This window comes from Lacerta agilis, chromosome 6 (assembly GCF_009819535.1).
Source record: "Lacerta agilis isolate rLacAgi1 chromosome 6, rLacAgi1.pri, whole genome shotgun sequence".
In the NCBI taxonomy this organism is placed as follows: Eukaryota; Metazoa; Chordata; class Lepidosauria; order Squamata; family Lacertidae; genus Lacerta; species Lacerta agilis.
In genome coordinates this window covers 2,716,340-2,739,929 of record NC_046317.1, presented here as the reverse complement: position 1 = coordinate 2,739,929, position 23,590 = coordinate 2,716,340, and the positions used below count along the sequence as shown (strand labels likewise).

General features: G+C 42.1%; 1 protein-coding gene across 2 annotated transcripts in view; it reads right to left on the bottom strand.

The window, feature by feature from the left end:
* The window catches only part of ATF6 (activating transcription factor 6), a 71,979-nt gene that overhangs the window by 48,131 nt on the left and 258 nt on the right, over positions 1 to 23,590 (bottom strand). For both annotated transcript variants that reach the window (XM_033151225.1, XM_033151226.1), the window contains exons 2-12: positions 21,675 to 21,748; positions 19,550 to 19,637; positions 18,849 to 18,940; positions 17,636 to 17,765; positions 16,274 to 16,480; positions 14,195 to 14,415; positions 12,083 to 12,268; positions 11,342 to 11,433; positions 6,870 to 6,986; positions 1,322 to 1,435; positions 763 to 862 (exon numbers count right to left, since the gene is read on the bottom strand). In XM_033151225.1, coding sequence (XP_033007116.1) covers positions 763 to 862; positions 1,322 to 1,435; positions 6,870 to 6,986; positions 11,342 to 11,433; positions 12,083 to 12,268; positions 14,195 to 14,415; positions 16,274 to 16,480; positions 17,636 to 17,765; positions 18,849 to 18,940; positions 19,550 to 19,637; positions 21,675 to 21,748 — 1,421 coding nt within the window. The remainder of the gene's footprint in view (positions 1 to 762; positions 863 to 1,321; positions 1,436 to 6,869; positions 6,987 to 11,341; positions 11,434 to 12,082; positions 12,269 to 14,194; positions 14,416 to 16,273; positions 16,481 to 17,635; positions 17,766 to 18,848; positions 18,941 to 19,549; positions 19,638 to 21,674; positions 21,749 to 23,590) is intronic.

Genomic DNA, 23,590 nt, shown 5'->3' with positions numbered 1-23,590 from the left:
ACTAGGCATAACAGTCCAAACATTTTTGAACAGATATTATGTATAAAATATATAAAATATGAGCTCAACAAAATAAGACTTGTATTAATTAAATCTTTAACTCTAAAATTCAATGCTAGTCCATAAAAAGTAACTTAAAACTCCTCATAATAATCCTTAGTTAAAACATCAATTGGTATGCTCTTCTGGGCAGGGGTCTTGTAGTTGACAGAGTGCTCGTCCTCCTCATTTTCAGCTGCAATCTGGGCCAGCTGTTCGGGGGCAGGCTCTTGTTCAGCCATCTCTGCAACTATGACCTTGCGCCGGTGCCGCTGCTCCTGCTATTTCTGCCGCCACCGGTGACAAACGCCGCCCGCCACCGCCCAGATCCACCCCGTGCGCCATTGGTATAAATGATATAACAATATAATAATGCCTCATTACTATTTAGTTAAGATACCCTAATCCTCTTTGTAATGGCTTAGTCTTTCTTTATGGACTGAGCTTAAAAATTCGGCTACTATTGAAGTGATTCTATCATTACTGTCTGATAACAGTGTTTGAATAGTTGGAAGAGTAGAGATCAGCATAAATTAAACCTAAAATGTTTGAATATAGTATGTTTGTTTGGAAAGGCAACTGGAAGCACCAAGGTCCAATCCACTCCTGGGGAGCTTCCATTCTGTTCCTCAGTCCAGCTCCTGGTTCCCAATAATTCCTACATCTTGTTGGCCACCTCAACCACTTTCTTGCACAAGGTAACAAGCAGCAGCATAAACATACCTGGATGGGCTGAGCTTTTAGCTGCTGACTATTTAACATCCTTGATTTTGTCCTTTCTTCTTCATGTCTATGAACCCAGCCTCGCAGCTCATGCCTCAACCTGTAAAATGCAATACTACAGTTATATTTTTTTTGAGAAACAAACATATGCTGCAGGAAGGGTCATTATAACCCTCTCTACAACTGATAAAGATATTGAAAAGTGAGACAAAAAGCTGTTTTGACACTGATACAGGTAAAGGTAAAGGGACCCCTGACCATTAGGTCCAGTCGCAGACGACTCTGGGGTTGCGGCGCTCATCTCGCATTACTGGCCGAGGGAGCCGGCGTACAGCTTCCGGGTCATGTGGCCAGCATGACTAAGCCGCTTCTGGTGCACCAGAGCAGCGCACGGAAATGCCGTTTACCTTCCCGCCAAAGCGGTACCTATTTATCTACTTGCACTTTGACGTGCTTTTGAACTGCTAGGTTGGCAGGAGCTGGGACTGAGCCACAGGTTACAAGTCCTTGGGCTTATCAGACACTAAACACCACCATCCTGACAGACCATGTTGCTTACCTGAGTGACTCTGTGCGATTGATCACTGGCTGGCAAGGAGGGGGAGAAATGTATATTATTGGTTCCTCCGTAACTACCATCAACGCTTTATTAGTCGAAACTGAATGCTTATACCTAGAAGGGGGGAATACAAAGCCTTAGATATTTGTTCAAAGGAGACATACCTGGAAGAAAAGAAATGTGAAGATTGTGTATCTATATATATGCTGTTTAGTTTAACCTTTATTATAGGATAGTTTTATTTTGTATTCCTTTGAATAGCTTTCTATAGGCTGCATGCCTGTATAATAAATTGATTTCAAACATAAAACATCAAAAATACAAAGCCATATCACAATACAAGGATGCTGCAACCATCTGTGGAAAGGAGAGATGCCCCAGTTCTAGATCCCACATGTGTGAGGTGGCTTACTTATCTTGGAAGACAAAGAGTTGATAAACACAACAGATGTTCAATGGAATTCATCTCACCACCACCACCACCCATACTTCAGGACACAAATATGTCCCAGGAGAAAAGCAAAGAAGTGCATCTTAGCTGTCATTGCAATGAGGGGGTGGACTACACTATCTTCATTTAAAAACAAGCAAACTGCAAAAAAGATAACATCGGTCCAAATTTGTCTCAATAACTCAAGTGACCAAAATAAAGACATGCATAATCTGAAACTGATTTTAATTGGGGTTTTTTTTACGAATGGAAGAGTTTTAAATTGTTTTATATATGGGACTGCATAATTGCTTTGTGAAATTGGAGGTGCAATGGGATGCAATTCATAAATGGAATTAAAAGCAACCAATGAGAAAGTTTCATTTGCCAAAAATTATTCTGTTTTGCTCGAAGAATCTAGGACATTTTGTCCAGGATGGGAAAGAAAGTGTGGGAAATAACACTTAGGGACAAAGATGGGGGCTGGGTTCTCTGGCTAGACCATTATTTTTTAATATATACACACACACACACACACACACACACACACACGAGATTTTCTTGATTTACAAAGGTAGTGCAATGTCTCTCTCATATTTTTTCCATGTAATATTTTTACAAATCCGTTTCATTTGTTGAGACATTAGGAAGAACAGGGGGAAAGAGGTGGGCGGGCTGGGGAGAACCTGCGCAAACAACGCTGGCTAGACCATTCTGTGGCTTCTGAGGGAAACTGTAAATGCAGTATACTTTCCAGATTAATTTTTTGTGTGTGCTACGGTTGTGCAGTGGCGAGTGTAAAACATGAATCAGGTGCAGTGCATTAACCAGGGAGGAGGGGAGGGGGTTCCACAGCTCTCAACAATATGAGATGACAACCCTGGTTAGTCCCTCTGGTTCTCTTTCTGCTCCCCACTGCAAAAAGAAAGAATAGGAAATACCAGAAAATGTAGATTTCAAGCAAGGAGCCACCCTTTCTATATTAAGTGTGTTGGGTGTGTGTATTAAGTATATTTAATGTATATTAAATATTAAATGTATATAAAATATACATTAAATATACATTGATGGAGATACATAATTCAATAAAAATACTCCGTAAAGGCTATTTTCATTCTTGTCCTATTGTTAGGCATGGAACTGCAGGACTGCAACAGTCATGTGTCACTGCCCACAATAGGGAATACACCTGTCTCCTTCCCCATCAAGGCCTGCACCATTATTTTCATCTAAGTTACATTGCTACTTTGAGAAAGTGCTCACATGCTCAACCAAATGATCTACCTCTGTATATTTCAAAGAAAAACCCTAAGGAATAGCTACCCAACTACTCCCTTCCAGTGCAGCAGATGCTAACCATTTTGAATGCTGTTTGTTTTGAACAGTTAGGTCCATGAAATGGGGCTGGTGAGGGAGAGAAACAGTAGTCATAATGGTTCAAAAGTAGATTAGGAAGTCATTGTCCTAAAGCTGGCACTTGAGGAAAAAAAAGGAATGGAAGAACTGCAAGATACCAAATAGGAGGCCTTAAATACGGCAAACTGAAAGAGGGAGGAGACACAAGGTGGGCAGTCAGGATGCAGGATAACTGGCAGGACGGTGATCTCACAAAAGCTCAGTTTGGAGCGTGAGGCGAGGAGTGTATGGTGCCTGGCTGCAGATTAGAGCTGAGAAGAGGCCTTGGGAAGCAGTCTCAGTGGAATGGAATGTGAAAAAGACAGACTGGAGAGGGTGGAGGGCAGGGGAGAGAAGACAGAAGAGAACTAGAGGCAGCAGGTGTAAATGAAATAAAACCATGCCAAGCCAACCAACGCTCAGAGAGGCAAGACAGATGAGGCAACGACAACAACAGGAAGGGAAGGGCTAGGCAGGAGCGAAGGCCAAACCCACACCACCTCCATCGGCATCATGACTCTCTGTCTCTGTGATCTAAGATGCAGGCAAGACAGCAGATACAGGATCCAAACAGGTCAGGAATCCATGGCACAATTTACTTCTCCAAGCTCCTCTCCAAATGGTATTTATTCTGCAGAGCTCAAGCAGACACACAGCTAGCACTCCTTCAAGCGGTTGTGCCTACAGAATATTTCTTGCAAAGACATTACAAAGCTTCTTGTCTTGCTGCCTGCTTTCCAAAACATTCTCAGCTATTCATGCTTTCGGCACATCTGTGGCTGGCTATAAAAAAATAAAAAATAAAAAACGCTGGAAAGGAAAGGCTCCAATAGGATGGAACAACCTATTAGCTGAAAAAGCCAAAGCTTCAATCTGGAGATGATTAAATGCTCATCTCATCTATTGCCTAAAGTAAACCTCTGTAACAAGCCAACAAGAGCATTAGCAGAGAAGAAGGCAAATGCTTTTCAGGCTATACATGGAGCAGGCAGAAGCCACAGGCTCACTTGGGGCATCAGGACCAAATGCACACACACAGAAACAGCCTAAGAAGAGATGCAAACATATCCTTGAAATGCTCAGACAGCCAGACACAGGAAAGAACCTTGTCTTGAGCTGCTGGGAGTGGGGCAGGGCGAGAGAAATGCAGAAAGCAGAATTTTATAAAGAACTAGATAATCTGACTATAACCAGCATTTATTTTTATTATTTAATTTATTACCCACTCTTCACCCTAAGATTCCAGGGCAGGTTACAGCATTACAGCACAATATTAAAAATGGTTTAAAATACTCTGCCTCTACATTATATCCTTATCACAGCCCTGTGAGGAGAAGGCTGAGAGAGTGAAGGAGTGACCTGAGGTCACAAAGTGAACTTCATGGCTGAGTGGGGATTTGAACCCTGGTCTCCCAGGTCTCAGCCCAACACTCTAACCACTACACTTCACTGGCTGATATCTACAATTCCACAACTTAATAATTTTCAAAGGATTTTATCTGTGTGGGTGCTGTTTATTGACTTGGATGTTAAGATGGAGCCGAACACACCCAAGCATACCACCTCTCTCTACAGCAGCGCCTTCATGGCCCATAGCTGGGACCTAGCCTGCTCAGCCACCTGGGACTGTGTACACTCAAGCTTCAGGGTCCTCCTCAGGCACAGAAGGGTGAGGGGAAATGGTTTAACAAGGACGGGCAAGCAGTATGAAGCCTCTGGATTGGTCAGACCTAGCACAAAATACGAGGAGTTTGGCCTTCTATCATTGCCTGGTCAAAGCAGTCGCTTCTACCTACTACTCTTCAGGCTTAAGTCCTCAACTATGGTTCCAGCAGCAGAGAGCAAGAAGTTGGTGTGTGTGTGTGTGTGTGTGTGTGTGTGTGTGTGTGTGTAATCCCCATTCCAGATTTGGGGACAGTTCTTCACAATCCCAGACTTGCCTTGACATGACAAGGACTTCTCAAACTACAATTTTGAGAACTGAATTCCTTTTCATGCCAGAGCTATAAAGTGTGTCAATCTGCCCCTGTGCAGAAGGAAAACTAACCTGCCTACAAATGCCTTTCCAACTTCACTCCTAGATGTTGCTGCAATGTTTGGAGCACACATTTTCCAGATGGAGGCTACAGCTGAAGGAGCTATTTGAAATCAGGGCTATTTTTTGGAGGCTTTTCTCTGAACAAAATGTATGTTGACCCAATACCCCAGAACAGCAGCCCCAGATGGTCAGAGACATTTTTCAGCAATACTAGAGAGATTCATAATGGAAAAACATCAAGTTGCATGAAAATGAGCTGGAACAGTGTATGCCCTGGAAGGCTGTAGGCTAAAGACAGAAACCAGGATAGAACGTGCTTCACAAAAGCACATATGAGCTAAAAACTAAGAGAGGGGCCTCTGCTGGCATCTACATACCCTACTAAGAAATGAAGCATCTCTTACACTGAAGCTGAAAGGGGAAAGATGAGCAGCATGCTTTCTGCAAACGGGATAGCTAATGAGCCCCAAAGAACTGGAGCAAAAAGCTACTGCTACAATCAACAATACTATTTTAAATTATTATTTGGTGTCAGCACACAGGATGCAGCCAGACATTGAAGCCTGTTACAGACACAGAAAGCTGGTTTGTGCCGATTTAACATGAAAAGTGGAAAGCAATTTTGTTCAGAAATGCAGCTCTTCACCCCACATACACTCAAACACATGCAACTGGCCAAAAATAACCAAGAGCACTGACTGGCCATGTGTCCCATCCACCAGGTCAAACCCTGTCCTCTATCAAATGAATGTGGCTTAAACCCCACACCCCTATTAATTTAGTCTGGATTCTGGTCTTGCTGTTCCTCTGTTCCCCTGACACTTGCTTCTCCAATTCATGCCTATTCTTTGCTAAGTTCTTCTACTTCCATGCACCTTCCCACCCCAATACCTATCCTGGCTCTTCTCCTGCACTGTTGGCCCATTTGCTCTCTTACTTCCAGTGTCAAGCACCCAGACCACCACCATCTACAACCTGAAGTTTGTTTCCAGCTTTGATCTTTCTGCCTGGTCTTGGCCAGATTCAGATGTACATTGAACTGGCTATGGAGATCAAATCAGGACAAAGATAATCTGGTAGTTATCTGTGTTATATTATCCTAATAAATGAGCCTGTCAGAATTTTTGCATTTTGCACCCACAGTATATTTTTTTTACAGGCAGCCTCACAAAGAGAGCATTACAGCAGTCCAACCTGGATGTGACCAAGACAAACATTGCCATTGCAGGTTCAGTGTCAAACTCCCTCCAAAAGCATACTTCCAACACAGACTGTGCCCCTCTCAACAAAGAATAGCAGGGGAGTCTTGCCACACTGAACATCAGAGGTGCTCAAAGGGCTATACACTTCTCAGTTCTGACTTGGGATGAAGTGGGGTTCAGTACTGGTCCTTGTCACACTATCTTAAGAAAAACTGCAGGGGCAATGCCCTGACCTCCTTCACAACTCAAAGATGAGAAGGGAGTGGGATGAGGCCATTATGTTAGCTGCAGAAGTGCTTGGGAAGCACAGTGACTCACTATTTTCTAAGCATCTCCAAGCCAGAAATATAATATACACCCAGCAATCATGGACTCTGGGTCCAAGTGGAATTGTAAAGCACCATAACCCGGCCCATTTACTGCCTGTGTATGTATAAGGTGCTGGAAACAGGAAGCCAAGATAATGTATGCTTTAATACTCACCCATCATTATTCCTGCCATCTGTTTCCTGAGGTACACTTGCAGAGAATTCAAGAAGGTGCCTGCTCTGGTGGGCAGAACTACCAAGTTCAGTAGAGCTGGGGCCCCATTCCAGCACACTGAAAGCAAAAGATAAAGATGTGAGTTTCAGGAGTGAACCACAGCCAGATTGCCCCATTCATTTACCTATACTATAGCTTAGCTGAACCTAGGCCTGGAACATTTGAGTTGGTTCACTGTTCAGATTTGGCAACTCCTAACTAGCCAAGGCTGATCTTAAATTGATTTACAGCATTTGTACAATTTCTCACCTGCCCTTCACCGTAAGGTCCCAGGCTGGGTTACATTAACAGCACACAAAATTATAAAAACAGACGGAACCATTATAACAAATAAAACAAGGAAAGTTGTTCCAAATGAAGAGCAGTAATTGAAAAAGTTTCTGTAGCTATAACTGAAAAATCCCTGCCCATCTCACCTGAAATATCAACCCACTTAAGCAAGACACTATTCTCTTTGCCGTAGCACTTTCCCACAATGGCTACATGGTTATTATAAGGTTTATAGATATAATATGCAAACTACATTGAAAACTGCTGTACAAATCAGAATAAGGGAACCTCTGCTCCTCCATATGTTGTACTCCAATTCCCATCAGCTCCAGCCAGCAAGGCTTGAGGGCCACGGGTTTCACTACCCCAATAAAATGCTTACTATTCTTGATAGCAAAGCCTCACCAATGGAATTCCTTGCCTAGGAAAAGCCATATGGTTACTGCATTGTCTTCTTTTAAGAGACTACTAAACACTACCTTATTTACTTAAAAACAGTATTCTGCGAGTCTGGTTTTAGTGTGGTGTTGAGTTCTGTCATTAAGTATTTGGATTTTTTGGCATTTTGAAATATTGATGGCATATTGCTAGAAGGCATGGTTACTGGTCATTAACTACCTCTGTTCAGGGCTTCAGGGTACTCTGTTCAAGTACCAGCAATCAAAATGCAGAGAGAGCGTATTTGGGTGTGGCTTGCATTCTTAGCCTCAATCAAATTAGAAATTGGCATAGTTGTTCGGAACTGGTTCACATGCAGTTTTATACAGCTAGTTCAGCTTAGCCCTGGAGGGGCTGTTATGGAGGGGGGCGTTTCTGTTTTTATAGGTTGTATAAAATGTTAATGTTTTAAATTATTTTTTCTTTTCTTCCACCTGTGCAATGTACTGATATATCTTTTTAACTGTACGTCACTTGGAGACCTTTTAGGTAAAGGTAAAGGTACCCCTGACCATTAGGTCCAGTTGCGGACGACTCTGGAGTTGCGTGCTCATCTCGCTTTACTGGCCGAGGGAACCGGTATTTGTCCGCAGACAGCTTCCGGGTCATGTGGCCAGCATGACTAAGCCGCTTCTGGCGAACCAGAGCAGCGCACGGAAATGCCGTTTACCTTCCCGCTATTTATCTACTTGCACTTTCGAACTGTGCTTTCGAACTGCTAGGTGGGCAGGAGCTGGCACTGAGCCACAGGAGCTCATCCCGTTGCGGGGATTCGAACCGCCGACCTTCCGATCGGCAAGCCCTAGGCTCTGTGGTTTAGACCACACCGCCACCCGCGTCCAGGAGACCTTTTAGGTAATAAATAATTAATAAGTTCTACAGTATTACTACTACAACCACTAAAAATAATAACAACAACAAAGCTTAGGGATCATTGGTCCCCATCCAAACAAAATTCCACTAGACAGCACAAAACCCATGCATGAGCCTATTTGGATGCCTGGTCAATGACTTCATTCACCACATGATGCGTATCACAACACAAATTGTGGCCTCATTCTATAGCCTTTCAATAAATTGTGGACCTGCAATTATACTGGTCCCTTGAGCCAAATTCACAGCAAAAACATGCATTTAAGATTTCCACAGATAACTGCAAGGAACAGAAGATAGCCCATGACACAGATACATTGCAGACACAGCACCAGCCTCCTGCAAGCCATGTTCTGCACATCATGAGCCAGACTCATTAATACATTACTCCACACTTCTCCAAAGGCATTTTCTTCCTCCTAAAATTAGCCAGTGTCTCAAAAACAAACTATTGTTTCCTCATAGACAGAAACCATGGTGTGAAAAATATTTGCAAACCAAGTATGCAGAGGATCCTGCAGACATGCTTCCTGCCAATGCACAAATAATACAAAGCTATGGTTAGCAGCAGGAAAGGAATATGAGGCTGGTAAAAGTTGTCTTAGCCCACTTGGGTAGGAGGGCAGGATATAAAATTAATATCATGTGCATTCCCTGAGCCCCCTGGAAGAAAGGCAGGGTAAAAATATAATTATTCCCTACACTTGGTTATCAGAATTGGTGAAATTCAAGGAGAGAGCAAAGGATAATCAGCCACCTTGTGATATCAGACGGTGAGTAAGAGAATGGGTGCAGCAGAGAGCCTGCTCTCCATCTTCCTTGATTAGCAAACACACGTTTGCTCAGTGACACTTTCTCTGGGCCGCATGTCAAATTGATGGATTGGAAATCTATCTATGCCAGCAAACTTAACTGGGCCTGATTTGTAAATCTGGCCAAAAAACAAACCCTTGTGCAATTAAAATGTCAGATTTTTTGATTTTTTAAAATCTAAGCAGTACAGTAACTGTTCTGCTCCAGCCAACAGTGATATCATCTGAAACATATGCCTGGTTATAAAAGTTTTCTGAGGATAATCCTTGAATTAGAGCTGGGAAGCTTCCAACAGCATAAATGAAAAACTGACAAGGGCTGGCAAATGCCAGGAGCAGAGACTGCTCCCCCTTCAGACAGAACTTCCACAACACTTGCTCCAGCCAACCCATTCTTGCAAATTAACCTGGTTAAGGCACCATCTACTGGGCCACTTTAGAATAAACATTGGAATCTTTCATCTTCCAATCAGGGCTAAATACAGGTGCAAATAACTGCCGGCCTTTCTATTTTCGGAAGGAGAGTGGTCACTGCTTCATTTCCCAGTATAGGGCAACCTGATTTTTTTGCTTTGGCTATAAAACAGCACGCAGCACAAACTTACACTTGGCTAGAGCGTGGTGCTGATAATGCCAAGGCTGTAGATTCAATCCCTGTATGGGGCAGCTGCATATTCCTGCTTTGCAGAGGGTTGGACTAGATCAGGCACGTCCAACAGGTAGATAATGATCTACCGGTAGATCACTGGACGTCTGTGGTAGATACTGGCTCCCCCCAAAAAAGCTCAACAACTTTGACCTGAACCCTCAAAAAGGGGGTATATCACTGCCAGTTTTTAACTGTGAGTAGATTGCAGTGTCTTGGGAGTTGGCCACCCCTGGACTAGATAATCCTCAGGATCCCTTCCAACTCTACGATTCTGTGATTCTATAGTCGCTCAAAGTGAGCCTCACCATGTTCAATAGTGTGCATAGGGTTAGCCTTAGTCTGCAAAGTGTTTTTAGATCAACATCTGTAGACTGCCACACTTCACAGTGGCATGTATGAAGAACTTCTCTGTCTTTCCCCAGCTAAATTAATGGCTCTCAACATTAAATCACTCTCTGTCCAAATTCCCCCCTTGATTTCTTGAAAAGCAGAGATCCCACAAGTGATATTATCTTTTCTGACAGCTCACAAGCCCAGCGGTTGTGTCCGACATAAACTGGCCCAGTTCAATGAGTGAGTCTGGCCATCCTTTTTCCACTATTAGAGGGCAGAAATTCAGAGTGGCTCCTTTGGCTGGTGCTACTTCTCATATATAACATTCTCAAGATGCATTTCCCATACAACCTTGCCTCACTTTCCATGGAAGGGCACCAACATGGATGGCAAAGGCACCAATGAGAGATCTGCATTTCAGAAGAATAATCCATCCAGCTACTGACAAATACAGAATTAGTCCATGTGAGGGAAAACAACAGCCACACCCTTTTTAATGTGATGGCTCAAAGTTATCACTGGATCTTCCAGTATAAACATAAGAGAAAAGCTTGCTCCTGACACTGTCATTGCCTAACTTTATTTTCAAACTTTCTGTCATCAGGGAGCCCTTTCCATGCTGGTTTGAAATGGCAAAGAACCTTTGTGCTTCTGCCTTGCAGTCACCATACATTGCAATAGATGCTGTTGCAGATTCTACTATGAGCAACTGATTCACCCAAAGTGTTGGCCAGGTTTACTGGAAAATGCTGTCCTGTGGACGCACGCTGTAGTGATATATCAGCAATTAGGAGATTTTCCACATGACCCGGAAGCTGTCTGCGGACAAACGCCAGCTCCCTCGGCCTATAGAGTGAGATGAGCGCCACAACCCAAGAGTCGTCCGTGACTGGACCTAATGGTCAGGGGTACCTTTACCTTTTGACCTCACTAAGCCACCAGAGAGCTTGAGAATAAAAATCAAAGGATGCATCTCTGTTTTGAAACCACCTCTGGGTATACTGTTGCCTGATGAGGGTGTTGGAAAGGAGCCTCACCTTAGCCTGTCATAATTCAGCATTACGAAGGCTAGGAGCACCATCACACAGAGTGCTCTTCTCTTTGGAGGGGAGCCTTTGAGATTCTGGTTCTGGAAAAGAAGAAAAGCGTTAGAGAAAAGTAAGAGTGAATACAGACAGCATTATTCCACTCCTTCCAACATTAAGAATGCCATTATTATTTGTGCCAAAAGGGGGTAGCAGCGGGTAGCAGCATCAATCATAGTGACTTAATATTGTTGACATTCCTCACATATTCACCCAAATACAGCATGAGCTGTGATCTTGATTAACAACCAACAGGGAAAACAGCACTCTATTTGATCTTTCAATGGCATCCTTCTCAACATTCTTAAGATTGCTTAAGTGACCCCATATTCTTGGCAGAGAGGGCCTTGAAGAGCACATGTGAATCCTCAAGGCTGAACATGTCTACCCTCCAATTCAGATAGCATAAAATACTGCTGTACAATATTTTGCATACATATGGAAGGCAATGCCCCCAATGGCCTCCTTCAACTGATCTAGGTCCCAAAGCCTTGGTTCTTAAGTGGTACATGGGCAAGTGAAGAAGAGGATGCAGAGTCATCAACCACATCTGAATCCATAGAAAGCAAAAGTTACAATGATCAGCAGATTCCACAGCCAAGAAATGCTTATTAATCCAGGTTCCCTTGTCAGCACGTTACCACAGTAAACAATCTCCTTCAACATGCTTATTTCTCACAACCCCACACCTACTTCCACTGCCAGTTCATCCAGCTGCCTCTTCAGAGTGCTGTTCTCTCTCTTAAGGTGATCATTCTCCAACAAGGCTGACTTCAACCTCGCCTCCAAACCCAGCATATATTCCTTTTTCTTCCTGCGTGATTGACAAGCCGATTCACGGTTCTTTATCATACGTTGCTGCCGTCTCAGAACATTCACCTATGAATGAGGGAGAGGGAACTTGTTAAAATGCAAGAATGCTATCATACTTGCAAAGAAAGGTGCACGTCATTACATAAGCAAAAAAGTCACAAATTTTTATATGGGGAGGAGGGGGAGAAGTTGGGGGAAGGGAGCCAACAAAATTGTTTATTGGAAAAAAGAAACATGAAATTCAGGAGATTCTTACCATGGTTCTTGTTGCTTTGATCCAGAACTCTTATTTCAACTTCAACCTTCTCTAAATTTGATTTAAGATGCATTCACCATGTAAGCAACACTGCATTTTAAACCAACGTGTTCTTTTCAGTCAGACACAGCTTTATTTAATAATCCTATTTATTTGTAATACACAAGCCAAACTCTCCAGAAATGTTTGAAGGCTTGTATTTCAGTCTTGGCTATTTACAATGTTTTATAGCTTGTATTTCAGCCTTGGCTAATCTAGCATTTAAATGCTCTGCAAATAATCTTGCAATTTATTCCCACAGAACACCGCTGGGAAGCACCCAGTGTTTTGGCTTGTGTTTCGTTAAGGGAAATGGAGCTTTTACTCCTCTCTGGGAGTGTTGTGGGTTCCTTCCTATCTAGCTTAGTCAGAGACATTTTGCCTGATTATGTTTACAATCTGGTGACAATTGACAAAACCAGGGTTTTTTGGGGGGGAGGGGGGACAGGACACACTGCTATGCTTTCTGAATCAGCAGGCTGATGAAGAGAGAGGCTCAATGAAGCTAAATTTTCAAGTCTCCCTGGCTTGAGGGGAACCTGGAACTGGAAGCACTCTTGGATCCTGTCAGCTTCAATGACCCCAAGGCACCAGGTGAATGGCACCAGCAGCTACCTGTATGTTTAGCCTGGAGAAGAGAAGGTTAAGGGGCGATATGATAGCCATGTTCAAATATATAAAAGGATGTCATATAGAGGAGGGTGAAAGGTTGTTTTCTGCTGCTCCAGAGAAGCAGACACGGAGCAATGGATTCAAACTACAAGAAAGAAGATTCCACCTAAACATTAGGAAGAACTTCCTGACAGTGAGAGCTGTTCGGCAGTGGAATTTACTACCAAGGAGTGTAGTGGAGTCTCCTTCTTTGCAACTTCCAGGGGGGTGGGGGTGGGGACTGTGTCTCCTGGTATAGAAAAAACAACTCAACAAAGCTTTGCTCCTCTGCCCTGCAACCACACTCAATGTTCCAACAATAACTTCAGCATAACTGGGAAAAAGAGTTTTTCTTTTAAGAGGATTGATAAAATCTTGGGGCAGGGAAGAGGATGGCTCAAACTGGGGCATCCTTGGAGCCACATCCACCTCCGGGAGGGGGGAATCAGGAAATGAATAAGTCAGGAAAACAGATCAGACACAACAGTGGAAATAGGAAATAGGCATAATTGTGGAAACAGTGTATCCAGTTCTGCGTTTCCTTCATAATTCTAATGTGTGGGTGGGATCACTTTTAAAATAACTGTTATTATATTTCCACAAATTTCACATAACCATAATACAATAATCTTTATTTTTTCTGTTGCTCATAGTTCAAATCCTGCTCATGAATTCATCATATTATAGCTCTTTAAATAGCCCCAAAAAGGCTTGCATTCCGCCATAAAACAATCATCATTAAGTGTCAGCTTTGCTGATTCAGAATAGCCTATCACTTTGCCTATCCATTCTTCTTTGGTAGGAACTTCATCTTTTCATTTCTGTGCATAAAGAATCCTAGCTGCTGTTGTCACATACATAACTTAACCATTATTATTATTATTTTTAACTTCTGTCTCTATAATCCCTAGAAGAGCCCTGGATGATACTGTACTATTGTTGCTAATGGCGCTCTACAAATTTTCTTGGAATCCTAAAAGATGATTTGCAGCAAAAACTCTCTAGGTGCAAGGGCCAATTACAAACATTTGTTAGAAAGAACTTACATCCATGCTAGTATTTGGGGAAGCAGCATGAAGAACAGGCTTAGCCTCTGTAAGTTTTCCGGTGGTCAAACTCTTTCCTACAGTTTGTGGCAATACACTGACAGCATGGCCTGGTAGTGGTGTGACTCCACCAGTGACAGCAATGGCTGGATTGGTGGCAGGAAGGATTCCGGGTGCCTGAAAATGCACCACGGCCGGCTGAGAAAGCATTACCGGCTGACCTGAAATAGAGAGAAACAGCACTGCAGAACTGATTTATCCCCCAAAGAAACATGTTACGTCTTGTCCCTTGGCAGCTGTAAAAAGAGGAGAACTGATTTATTGCCCAAAGCTGAAACTTAACACTGATGCCAGACCTAGAAAAACATTTCAAATCTTAGGCACTCAGTCTCCTAGGATGGGATGCAAAGATTTCCTTTAGTAATGCCCAATGAGTTGCAGTTGTCCGGTGATATCCCCTCCCTCCTTTTAAGCAGTACACTCTGGGCCATAGTCATACCTCAGGTTGTGAACACTGCGGGTTGTTTTTTCAGGTTGTGCTCCGCGCCGAACCCAGAAGTACTGGAACAGGTTACTTCCGGGTTTCGGCACTCACGCATGTGCAGAAGCACCAAATTACGTCACGCGTGTGCGCAGACACGGCGCTGTGGGATACAAACGCTGCGGGTTGACGTGCCTCCGTTACGGATTACATCCGCAACCCAAGTGTGCACTGTATCACTTTGGATACTACCTTCAGTTTTTAAAAAAGTTACAAGGTGGGAAAGAAGCTGCTTAACAGTCTCTGCCAAATCAGACCAAAGAGTCTTCTAGTCCAGCCCTAGATTTTCAGCAGTGGCCAATCAAATACTGTCAGGAAGCTTAGAAGCAGAAGAAAGCTGGAAGTGTATTTCTTATTGATTACGACTCAGTTTCAGGTAATCAGAGAAATACTGCCTCTGAACACAGAGGTGTCACTTAGAGATCATTATTAAGCTATTGTATGTAGATGGTTCCTTGAGCAGGAAGAACCCGAGAGGAGGGTGTGGTCGCCCAGGAATGTTTACCAGCCAGATATTCCACCTTGGCTGCTGAAGTGTACTAATGTATATGGTAATTGATGGGTACGTTCTTCTTTGTAAATCATGTTGAGATCTTTTTTTAAAAAAAAATGTTGAAAGACAACTAATAAATGTTTAAAGCAGGGGTCAACAAACTTTATCAGCAGGAGGCCGGTTCACTGTCCCTCAGACCTTGTGGGGGGGCCAGACTATATTTTGAAAAAAAATATGAACGAATTCCTATGCCCCACAAATAACCCAGAGATGAATTTTAAATAAAAGCACATATTCTACTCATGTAAAAACACCAGGCAGGCCCCACAAATAACCCAGAGATGCATTTGAAATAAAAGGACACATTCTACTCATGTAAAAACATGCTGATTCCCGGACTGTCTGCAGGCCGCATTTAGAAGGCGAGTGGGCCGCATCCGGCCCCCAGGCCTTAGTTTGGGGACCCCTGGTTTAAAGTTTGCATCCTCCATTAATTCATAATGCTTTTAAAAGTCATCTATGATTGGGCAGATAGATGGCTCTTTGCATCCTTGGTCTTACTATAGAAAGCACCTACAAAGTAGTACTTGACCATTTCACCACTGGGTGCCAAAATTGAACATGCATAATGAGCCTGAGGGTTGAAGCTGCTTAATTGCACACATTAAAGGTACAGGTGGGTAGCCGTGTTGGTCTGCCATAGTCAAAACAAAATAAAAAAATTCTTTCCAGTAGCACCTTAGAGACCAACTAAGTTTGTTCTTGGTATGAGCTTTCGTGTGCATGCACACTTCAGATATCTTCAGATATGTGTATCTGAAGAAGTGTGCATGCACACGAAAGCTCATACCAGGAACAAACTTAGTTGGTCTCTAAGGTGCTACTGGAAAGAATTTTTTATTTTGTTTTGGCATTAAAGGTAATTCTATATAAAAGCAATATAAAAACAATGGCAACCCACTTTGCTTAAGAAAACTGGCACTGATCCAGTTTCCTTTTCACAATGAGAGCCAAGCTTTCCACCCTCCACCAACTGCTCACATACCTTTTGCAGGTGCTGGCTGGATAGCAACAACTGGCTGCTGCTTTGGCAGTGCCAAGAGTGTTTGAAGAGCTGGAATGACAATAGCTTTTGCATGAACACTGAGGCTGGTCTGAGGCTCCCGAAAGGCAGGCAACAAACGTTTAGGTTGAACCAAAGGTTTGGAGGCTAGCGGACTACATCGGCTGGAGGTCACGGAAGATCCATTTGCTGGAGAACAGAATGAAACTGGATTGAAATTGAAGTGCTCTTCCAAAAAGATTACAATTACTGGTTCCTTTTTATCCAGGACATGCATTAGTATGAAGATAAGCAGTCATGGACCTCAACAGAGGTGACAGCATGGGCAGGAGAGCAGGGAGGAACGCAGGAACACAGGAAGCTGCTTTATATAATCAGACTCTTGTGTTGATCTAGTTCAGTATTGTCTATACCATAGACGTCCAGCTTCCAAGAGACTGCGATCTACTCACAGTATAAAAAACTGGCATTGATCTACCTATTGTCAGAGTTGTTGAGCTTTTTCTTTTTGGGACTACACTAACTAGCAGCGATTCTCTAGGGTTTCAGACAAGGGATCTCCTATCTGGATGCTCTGCTACTGAGGTACGAGTCCCTCCTCAAATAGAAAATGCACCAGATGAAGGGAACCATTCAAGATAGCCAAAGCACAAAATAAGCACAAAATCTGCTTTTAAATATCAACAAAGCCTGGAAGCTACTTATGATTAAAACTAGTAAAAACGTGTACATAATAAATTATTCCTATTCCTATTCCTACATTTCAAACTAGCTTTATATATGTTGAACCTGTGTAAGCAACCATCCTTTAATTCCAAATGTTTGTGACATCAAGAGGTCACTGCAAGCCCCTAAGAATCAAGAACCAGAAAAGGAAACTAGATGAAAAAGGGGACAGATCACTAACATCAATAGTAATTTATACAGCACATTTCAAGTGTGCAATACATAGGGCTTAGTGAATGGTCTTAAGGTTTCTAATGATGCCAAATAATTGCATGTCAAAATTTTAAAATATTGATAACGATTTTTAATACAATTATTTACAAAAGCTGCAGGTAGTAGGAATCATCACTGACACAGGAGATAATCCCTCATCTATGATGCTGATGCTTCTGATACATCTCTTGAAAACGAAGAATGACTCTTCCTTCAGAACTACTGTTTATACATACGCAAACTTACACATGTCTAATATACTGATCAATTAAAACTCATACAATTCGTTTTCTCAGCTATTTTAAACTGAGTGACAGCCCTAATTCTCAGTCACACTTCTAATGGAAGAGGCCAGGATTATGACTCCCATAATGCAGATGGCCAGAGCAAACGTATCTGTTATACCTGAGCGATTTGTTGTTCTAGGTGGAGGCTTCTTCTCCTTTCGTCCTACAGGTGAGGAACGACTTTGAGAGTCCCTGTCATACAAAGACACAGGCGATGGGTGGGAACTGGAGCCCAGCTCTACACCTTCCTGAGAAAGTAAAAACAAAAACAAAACGAGTCAATTCCAGTTGCAATAAATAAGTAGAATATGAACACATGCTAATAAAAAGTCCATTTTCAAATCTGCACTCTGTTCACACGCTATCTACAGCATGCTATGCCAAATCTTCAAGATTCCAACCCAGCTCATTAAGTCCTATGTAAGCCATTTATACCCAGTATCTTGGAACACCTGCAGTTATCACAGTAGCTGGAAATGGTTTGTTAAAGGGTGAGGAGGTTGAGGGGGAGAATGAACAGCAGCCCCAAATAGAATTTCAGTTCATAAAAGCCATGAGTTGTAATAGATGAGGACTTGCAATGAACCACATCAGTCTCTAGGTTTGGAAAATTCGTAGGCAAATATCAAATCAGTCAAAGACTCTGTGACGGAACAGCTGGGGAACAACCTTAAGGCAGGGGGAGAAGGAGAGTCTGAGCCAGAACAGCTAGCAGGAGATGGTCAGGAAGTGATGGGAGAGCGGGCAGGGGGAAGCCAGGAGGTGACAAGGCTTTCCGATGCTGAAGCAGAGCCTCAGCACCGCTCAGCAAGCTCAGGGACTGACGGAGAAGCTGTGCCTGTCCCGTCAGCATAGGAAAGGAGAGAGTTAAAATGCAAGGAGCTTCCCCGCCTCTTATGCTGGAGAAGAAGCAGAAGACCACTCCCCGGACCTGACCCTGATGATTTGGGTGCATGAGTTACACAGTCCTGTCTGTACATGTGTAAATAAAGGCTTGTAAATATCTCTCTGAGTGAGCAGAGGGTGCTTATTGTGAAGGGCAAACACAACCATCACAGTGGCCTTGGGCAAGTCACCTGCCCTTAACCTCAAGGAGAGAGTACAATAATTTATTCCTTGCACCATTCCTACTGCAGCAGAGCCTTAATTCTGGTTTACTCCCAGGTATTTTCTAGAAAACATTGGTAGAAGAACATGGGAGTTACATAGCAGAGACGAAAAGCAATCGCTTCTATGCAACTTTAAAAGCCAACTACATATAGCTCTGAATTCTAACTCTGTCAAATGCTACCCCACTGCATGTGACTAGCACAAAATGTTCAGCTGCTTACAGGTACATGTACTGGAGAATCCACAGATAGAGGAGAAGGAACTGAATCGGCTGAAGTGGCTGGCGAGGGGGGCTCCACTTCACAGTCTACATCTGCAAAATGAGGATGTAAATGAATGTTAAGACTAAACAGGATTTTGCCCACATCTATTTTTCCCATAGAACACTGTTGTTGAATTTGTACATTTTACCTTAGGTGCATATGTGTAGAAATTTGGATTGTAAGTATGCAGCTGCAATAGATTTAATGAGATAATATCCTCTTTGGTTTGAGTGTTTGCGTTCCCCAATGTCCCTTCTTTAGAAAAATTAAAACATAGCATGAAGTTAGGAACCTTATCCATCATTTCCCCTTGGATCAGACTACTTTCCCCAACCCTTTGTTATATCAGGATATGAGCAAAGAGATTTTCCATTGATTTAGGGAGAATTCATTATGGTTTAAAATCAGCAAAACAGAGTGTTGTTGCAATCAGGTCCTGCTTGTGGGCTTGCTATCAGCATTTGGTTGTCCACTGCAAGAACAGAATGCTGGACTAAAATGGCCTTTGGTCTGATCCACCAGGGCTCCTCTAATGTTATCTTATGCAAGAGGTCTCATTACTACTGTGTCAATGCCAAGCACTTAAGCTGTGTGAAAAATGGGTATATTTCAGAAGCAGCATCTAATATTTTGTGATGAGCAACTCAACCGGAGATTACCTGCAGGAATCTGCTTTGAAACATCACAGGAGTCCAAGTCCCAAGGTATCAGATCCAAGTCAAAGTCAAAGTCACAAAGATTGTTTTCCTACAAATTAAAGTGAGCAAAATTAGAAAGAGTGAGAGAAGCAAACTGAATAAGCAATATATTCAAGAAATACTGGAAGGAAGCTGGTGTTGCTATTGCAGTGACCCAGCTGCTGCTTTTTTGGAGTTTTGGAGTAGCTCGGAGGCAACAAGCACCCCAAAGAAGGTCCTGGAGAGTGTTCCCAAAGCACTAGAAGAAATTAAAAGGCTTGGGGATGTGGCAGGTTTTAAAATAAATATGGACAAAACCAAAATGTTGGTCAAAAACATGTTTTAGAAAAAAAAATTTTAGAAAGGTTGTCTGGTTTAAAAATGGAAAGTGAGTGAAGTCCCTTGTAAAGAGGATTGGCAACTTAAGATGTTAGAATATGCAGAACTTACAGGCTTAACACGCAGAAGAACATATATTTAAAGAAGAGTGGAAAATATTGAATATATGGAAAACAATTGTACATAGCTGAAAATGCTGGCAGTATTAAGATAAAATCAATAGAGAAAACAATATTTGATTGATATAAAAGTGGAAAATTGATTTGATTGGTTATAGTAAAATATGCAGGAAAGTATGATATGTAATATGAACTATGGAAGGGAAGTCATTGGATATTTTAAAGTTTGTAAAATGTTTATTTTGAATTGTAGAAAATTGAAAACTCAATAAAAATTATTTTTTTAAAAAAATACTGGGTATTCAACTAAGTTTGACTTGGAGTAGACCCACTGAAATGAAACATAATTTAGACATGTTCCAAAATTTAAATAGTTCTAATATGAGAAAACAGTTGAATATCACCCACTACTTCATTTACATTTGCTAACAAGAATCTATCAAGCAGGCTGAAGTTAAATGAGGTTCTTTGTCTGAAAATGCTCAGGCATTTGTGAGAGGCATCAGTTTCAACATGTCCTCAGCCTTTACTTATTCCCTTTACATCTCTTAAGTCTAGATTCCTAGAATCTAGATCACCTGTTCACCAGATGCATATGTCAGGCCTTTCTAGATATGGCTGGTGAGCTACAGAACACCTTGCCTACTTGAACCTGAAATGGTTTTCTGTACATTTTCCACTATGTTCATTAGCATTCCATGACTTCTGAGTTTGAAATTTCAGGCTGTCCAAACATTAATAATACAGTATTGTGTGCTTAAATGGTTATTCCAAGATAATATGCTGCACACATTCTGGGTATCAAATGTTGAAATAAAGGTTTACATAGAATCAGATAAAACAACATACTAGGGCCATAAAGCTAAAAGCTGGTTGCCTAAAACATCCAATACATACCTGTCAGCACATGTAGAACATTTGTTACATATGAACAAATTGGAGACAGAATTTATACATTAATATGCTTTTCTTGCATACAGAAAGTAAAAAAACAAACCTACTGTTTTTTAAAGCATCTATGTGCTACTGAAAAGAAAAAGTTTTTCAAAAAAAATTATCAATGGAGCACTTCTCAAGATCATTTTAAGCCTACACAGCAGCTTAAATGTTTTAAAAGTTAATTTTTTACTTTTCTCCAGTTCCAGAAAAACACAAAGTCCCAGGTTTCAAAGCCACATTTTAAGGTTGCAGTATTATCATAAAAAGCACCCAACATTACAGGCACTGTCTATGAACATAGTTCAGCTTTTAAATACAAATGAGCACCAGCAAGATTGCAACTGAAGGTAAGTAAGGAGTTTGTTGAATAGTAAATTCATACCAAAGGGATTCACATAAAATGTTAAAAATACAAAGCTTCACTTACGGTCTCTTGTGCACTGGTAATAATACACACTGTTGAAAGTGCAAGTCAGAATACAGTTGTGTCACTGGTTGCTAAATTAAGCTGCAAGCATGCATTAAGTAGAAAGAACGTCCGGTATAACAAAATGCTTCCAAATTTGTGCTAGTGCAGGAGAGAAATAATATTGCACTAGGTAAAATTGTAACGTGTGCAAGCAACAAATACTAACTAAAACCAAGGGAGTTTTACTTGTTGATTAAATACACTATAGGGTCATGCAACTATCCATACTACAACGACTTACAGAAGTTTCATTCTCTGCATTTAGCTGCAATTCATCTTCTATCAGATCACCAATTTCAGTGAAGAGAAGTGACTCTGTGGGATGTAAATCAACATGAAGGGGGGAGAACATTAAGGCATGCAAGTCAAAGCTTAGCAGGTACTGAGAGTCAGTTTTCCTGTTACCCAGAATTGAGAAACCACCAATTCTCTATCCTGCAAGTTCTGCAGTGGGTAAACATGACTCAAGTTGTTTACTATGATTAATTTACTGCTTCCAAAGTTCAGGATTATTTTTTTAAAAGATATACACTTGTCCAGATAGGAACTGTTTACTAAGCAGGCAAAATATACAGGACAGCATGACTGTGTTGCAATTTACAGAGGATTATTCTTCAAGCAGTACTCTTTGGGTCAAGCTATGAGAGAATAAGTGATCTATGACTGACTGGAGACGACAGAATTGGATCAGTGTTCAGCATGAAGAGAGAAGGATGGACACCTTTCCTACATGCCATTTGTCAATTTAATTTCACTCCAAAGATCTCATTTACCATGGGATAAAAGACATAAAGACACAAGAAGGAACACTTCAGTGCCAGTACGAGCTTTAAAAGAGACCTTAGGGGGCTTAAACAGATTGTCAGAATCAACAAGAGAATGTTCATGTACAAAGATTACTTCAAATAGATTCCACTGATTTTTTTTAGAAACATTTAATTGCAGGTAAAGATGTTCAGGATTGCAGTCTTAATTCCGCCCCCACTCTAAAAGCCGGTACAGTATATTGATTATGTAAACCAAAGAAAGATGCCTTGCAGGGCTTAAATAGCATATTCTCATGGGGGGGGGGATTATGAGGAAATTCATACGAAAACATATAAGTACTACTGTAAGAACGTAAGAATAGCCAATGGCCTATCTAGTCCAGCATCCCGGACTCAAAATGGCCAAGCAGATGCCTGTGGGAAACCAGTGAGCAGGATCCGTGCACTAGGGCACTCTCCCTTCCCACAGTTCCCAGCAACTGGTATTCAGAAGAAATTGCGGAGGCAGAGCATAGCCATCCTGGTTAGTAGCCCATCAGAAGTCAAGGGAATAAACAACTACCTGACATTCAGAAAAAACCTGAAGGCAGCCCTGTTTAGGGAAGTTTTTAAACTGTGATATTTTAAATGTATTTTAATGTTTGATGGAAGCCACCCAGAGTGGCTGGGGAGACCCAGCCAGATGGGCGGGGTACAAATAATAAATTATTATTTATTATTTATTGTTGTTGTTGTTATTATATTATTATTATTATTATTGTTATTGTTATTGTTATTATTATTATTATTATTATTATTATTACTACTACTACTACTACTACTACTACAGCCCCTGACAGGCCTCTCCTCCAATCCTCTTTTAAAGCTATCCAGGTCTGCCTCCTGTGGGGTGGAGTTCCACATGTTTATGCGCTGCAGTGCTGACGTACTTCCTTTCCTCGTGTCCTGAATCTTTCCACACAACACTAACGTTAGGTCATGCTGTACTAGTACAGGGGATTCCTCTATCCCTGGATGAAGGGCAGCGCAGCATGTGCATTTAATAAGCAAAGCAAATAAGAATAAAAGACTGTGAGGTGAGGGATCAGGGGAAACCTGGGTTATGCCAGTCAGTCACTCTTAATGGGCCCGAGGCCTTTCGGCACCAGGGGCGAAACACAAAATGGTGCCACCCTCTACCCCGCCGCCAGAGGGAAAGTCTACAGCAGGAGCAAAGCGAGGAGGAAACGGACATCTGCCAAGAGGCTGCTGTGGAGATAGATGGCAGCGCTGCCCAAGGGGTGAGGCGGCCCTTGAAGGGTGCTGCATCATCTGCCGCCCCTGGAGGTCCTGCCCGCCGCCCCAGGCAGTCGCTTCCCATTGCCTGGGTGGGCTGCTGGCCCTGCTCCCG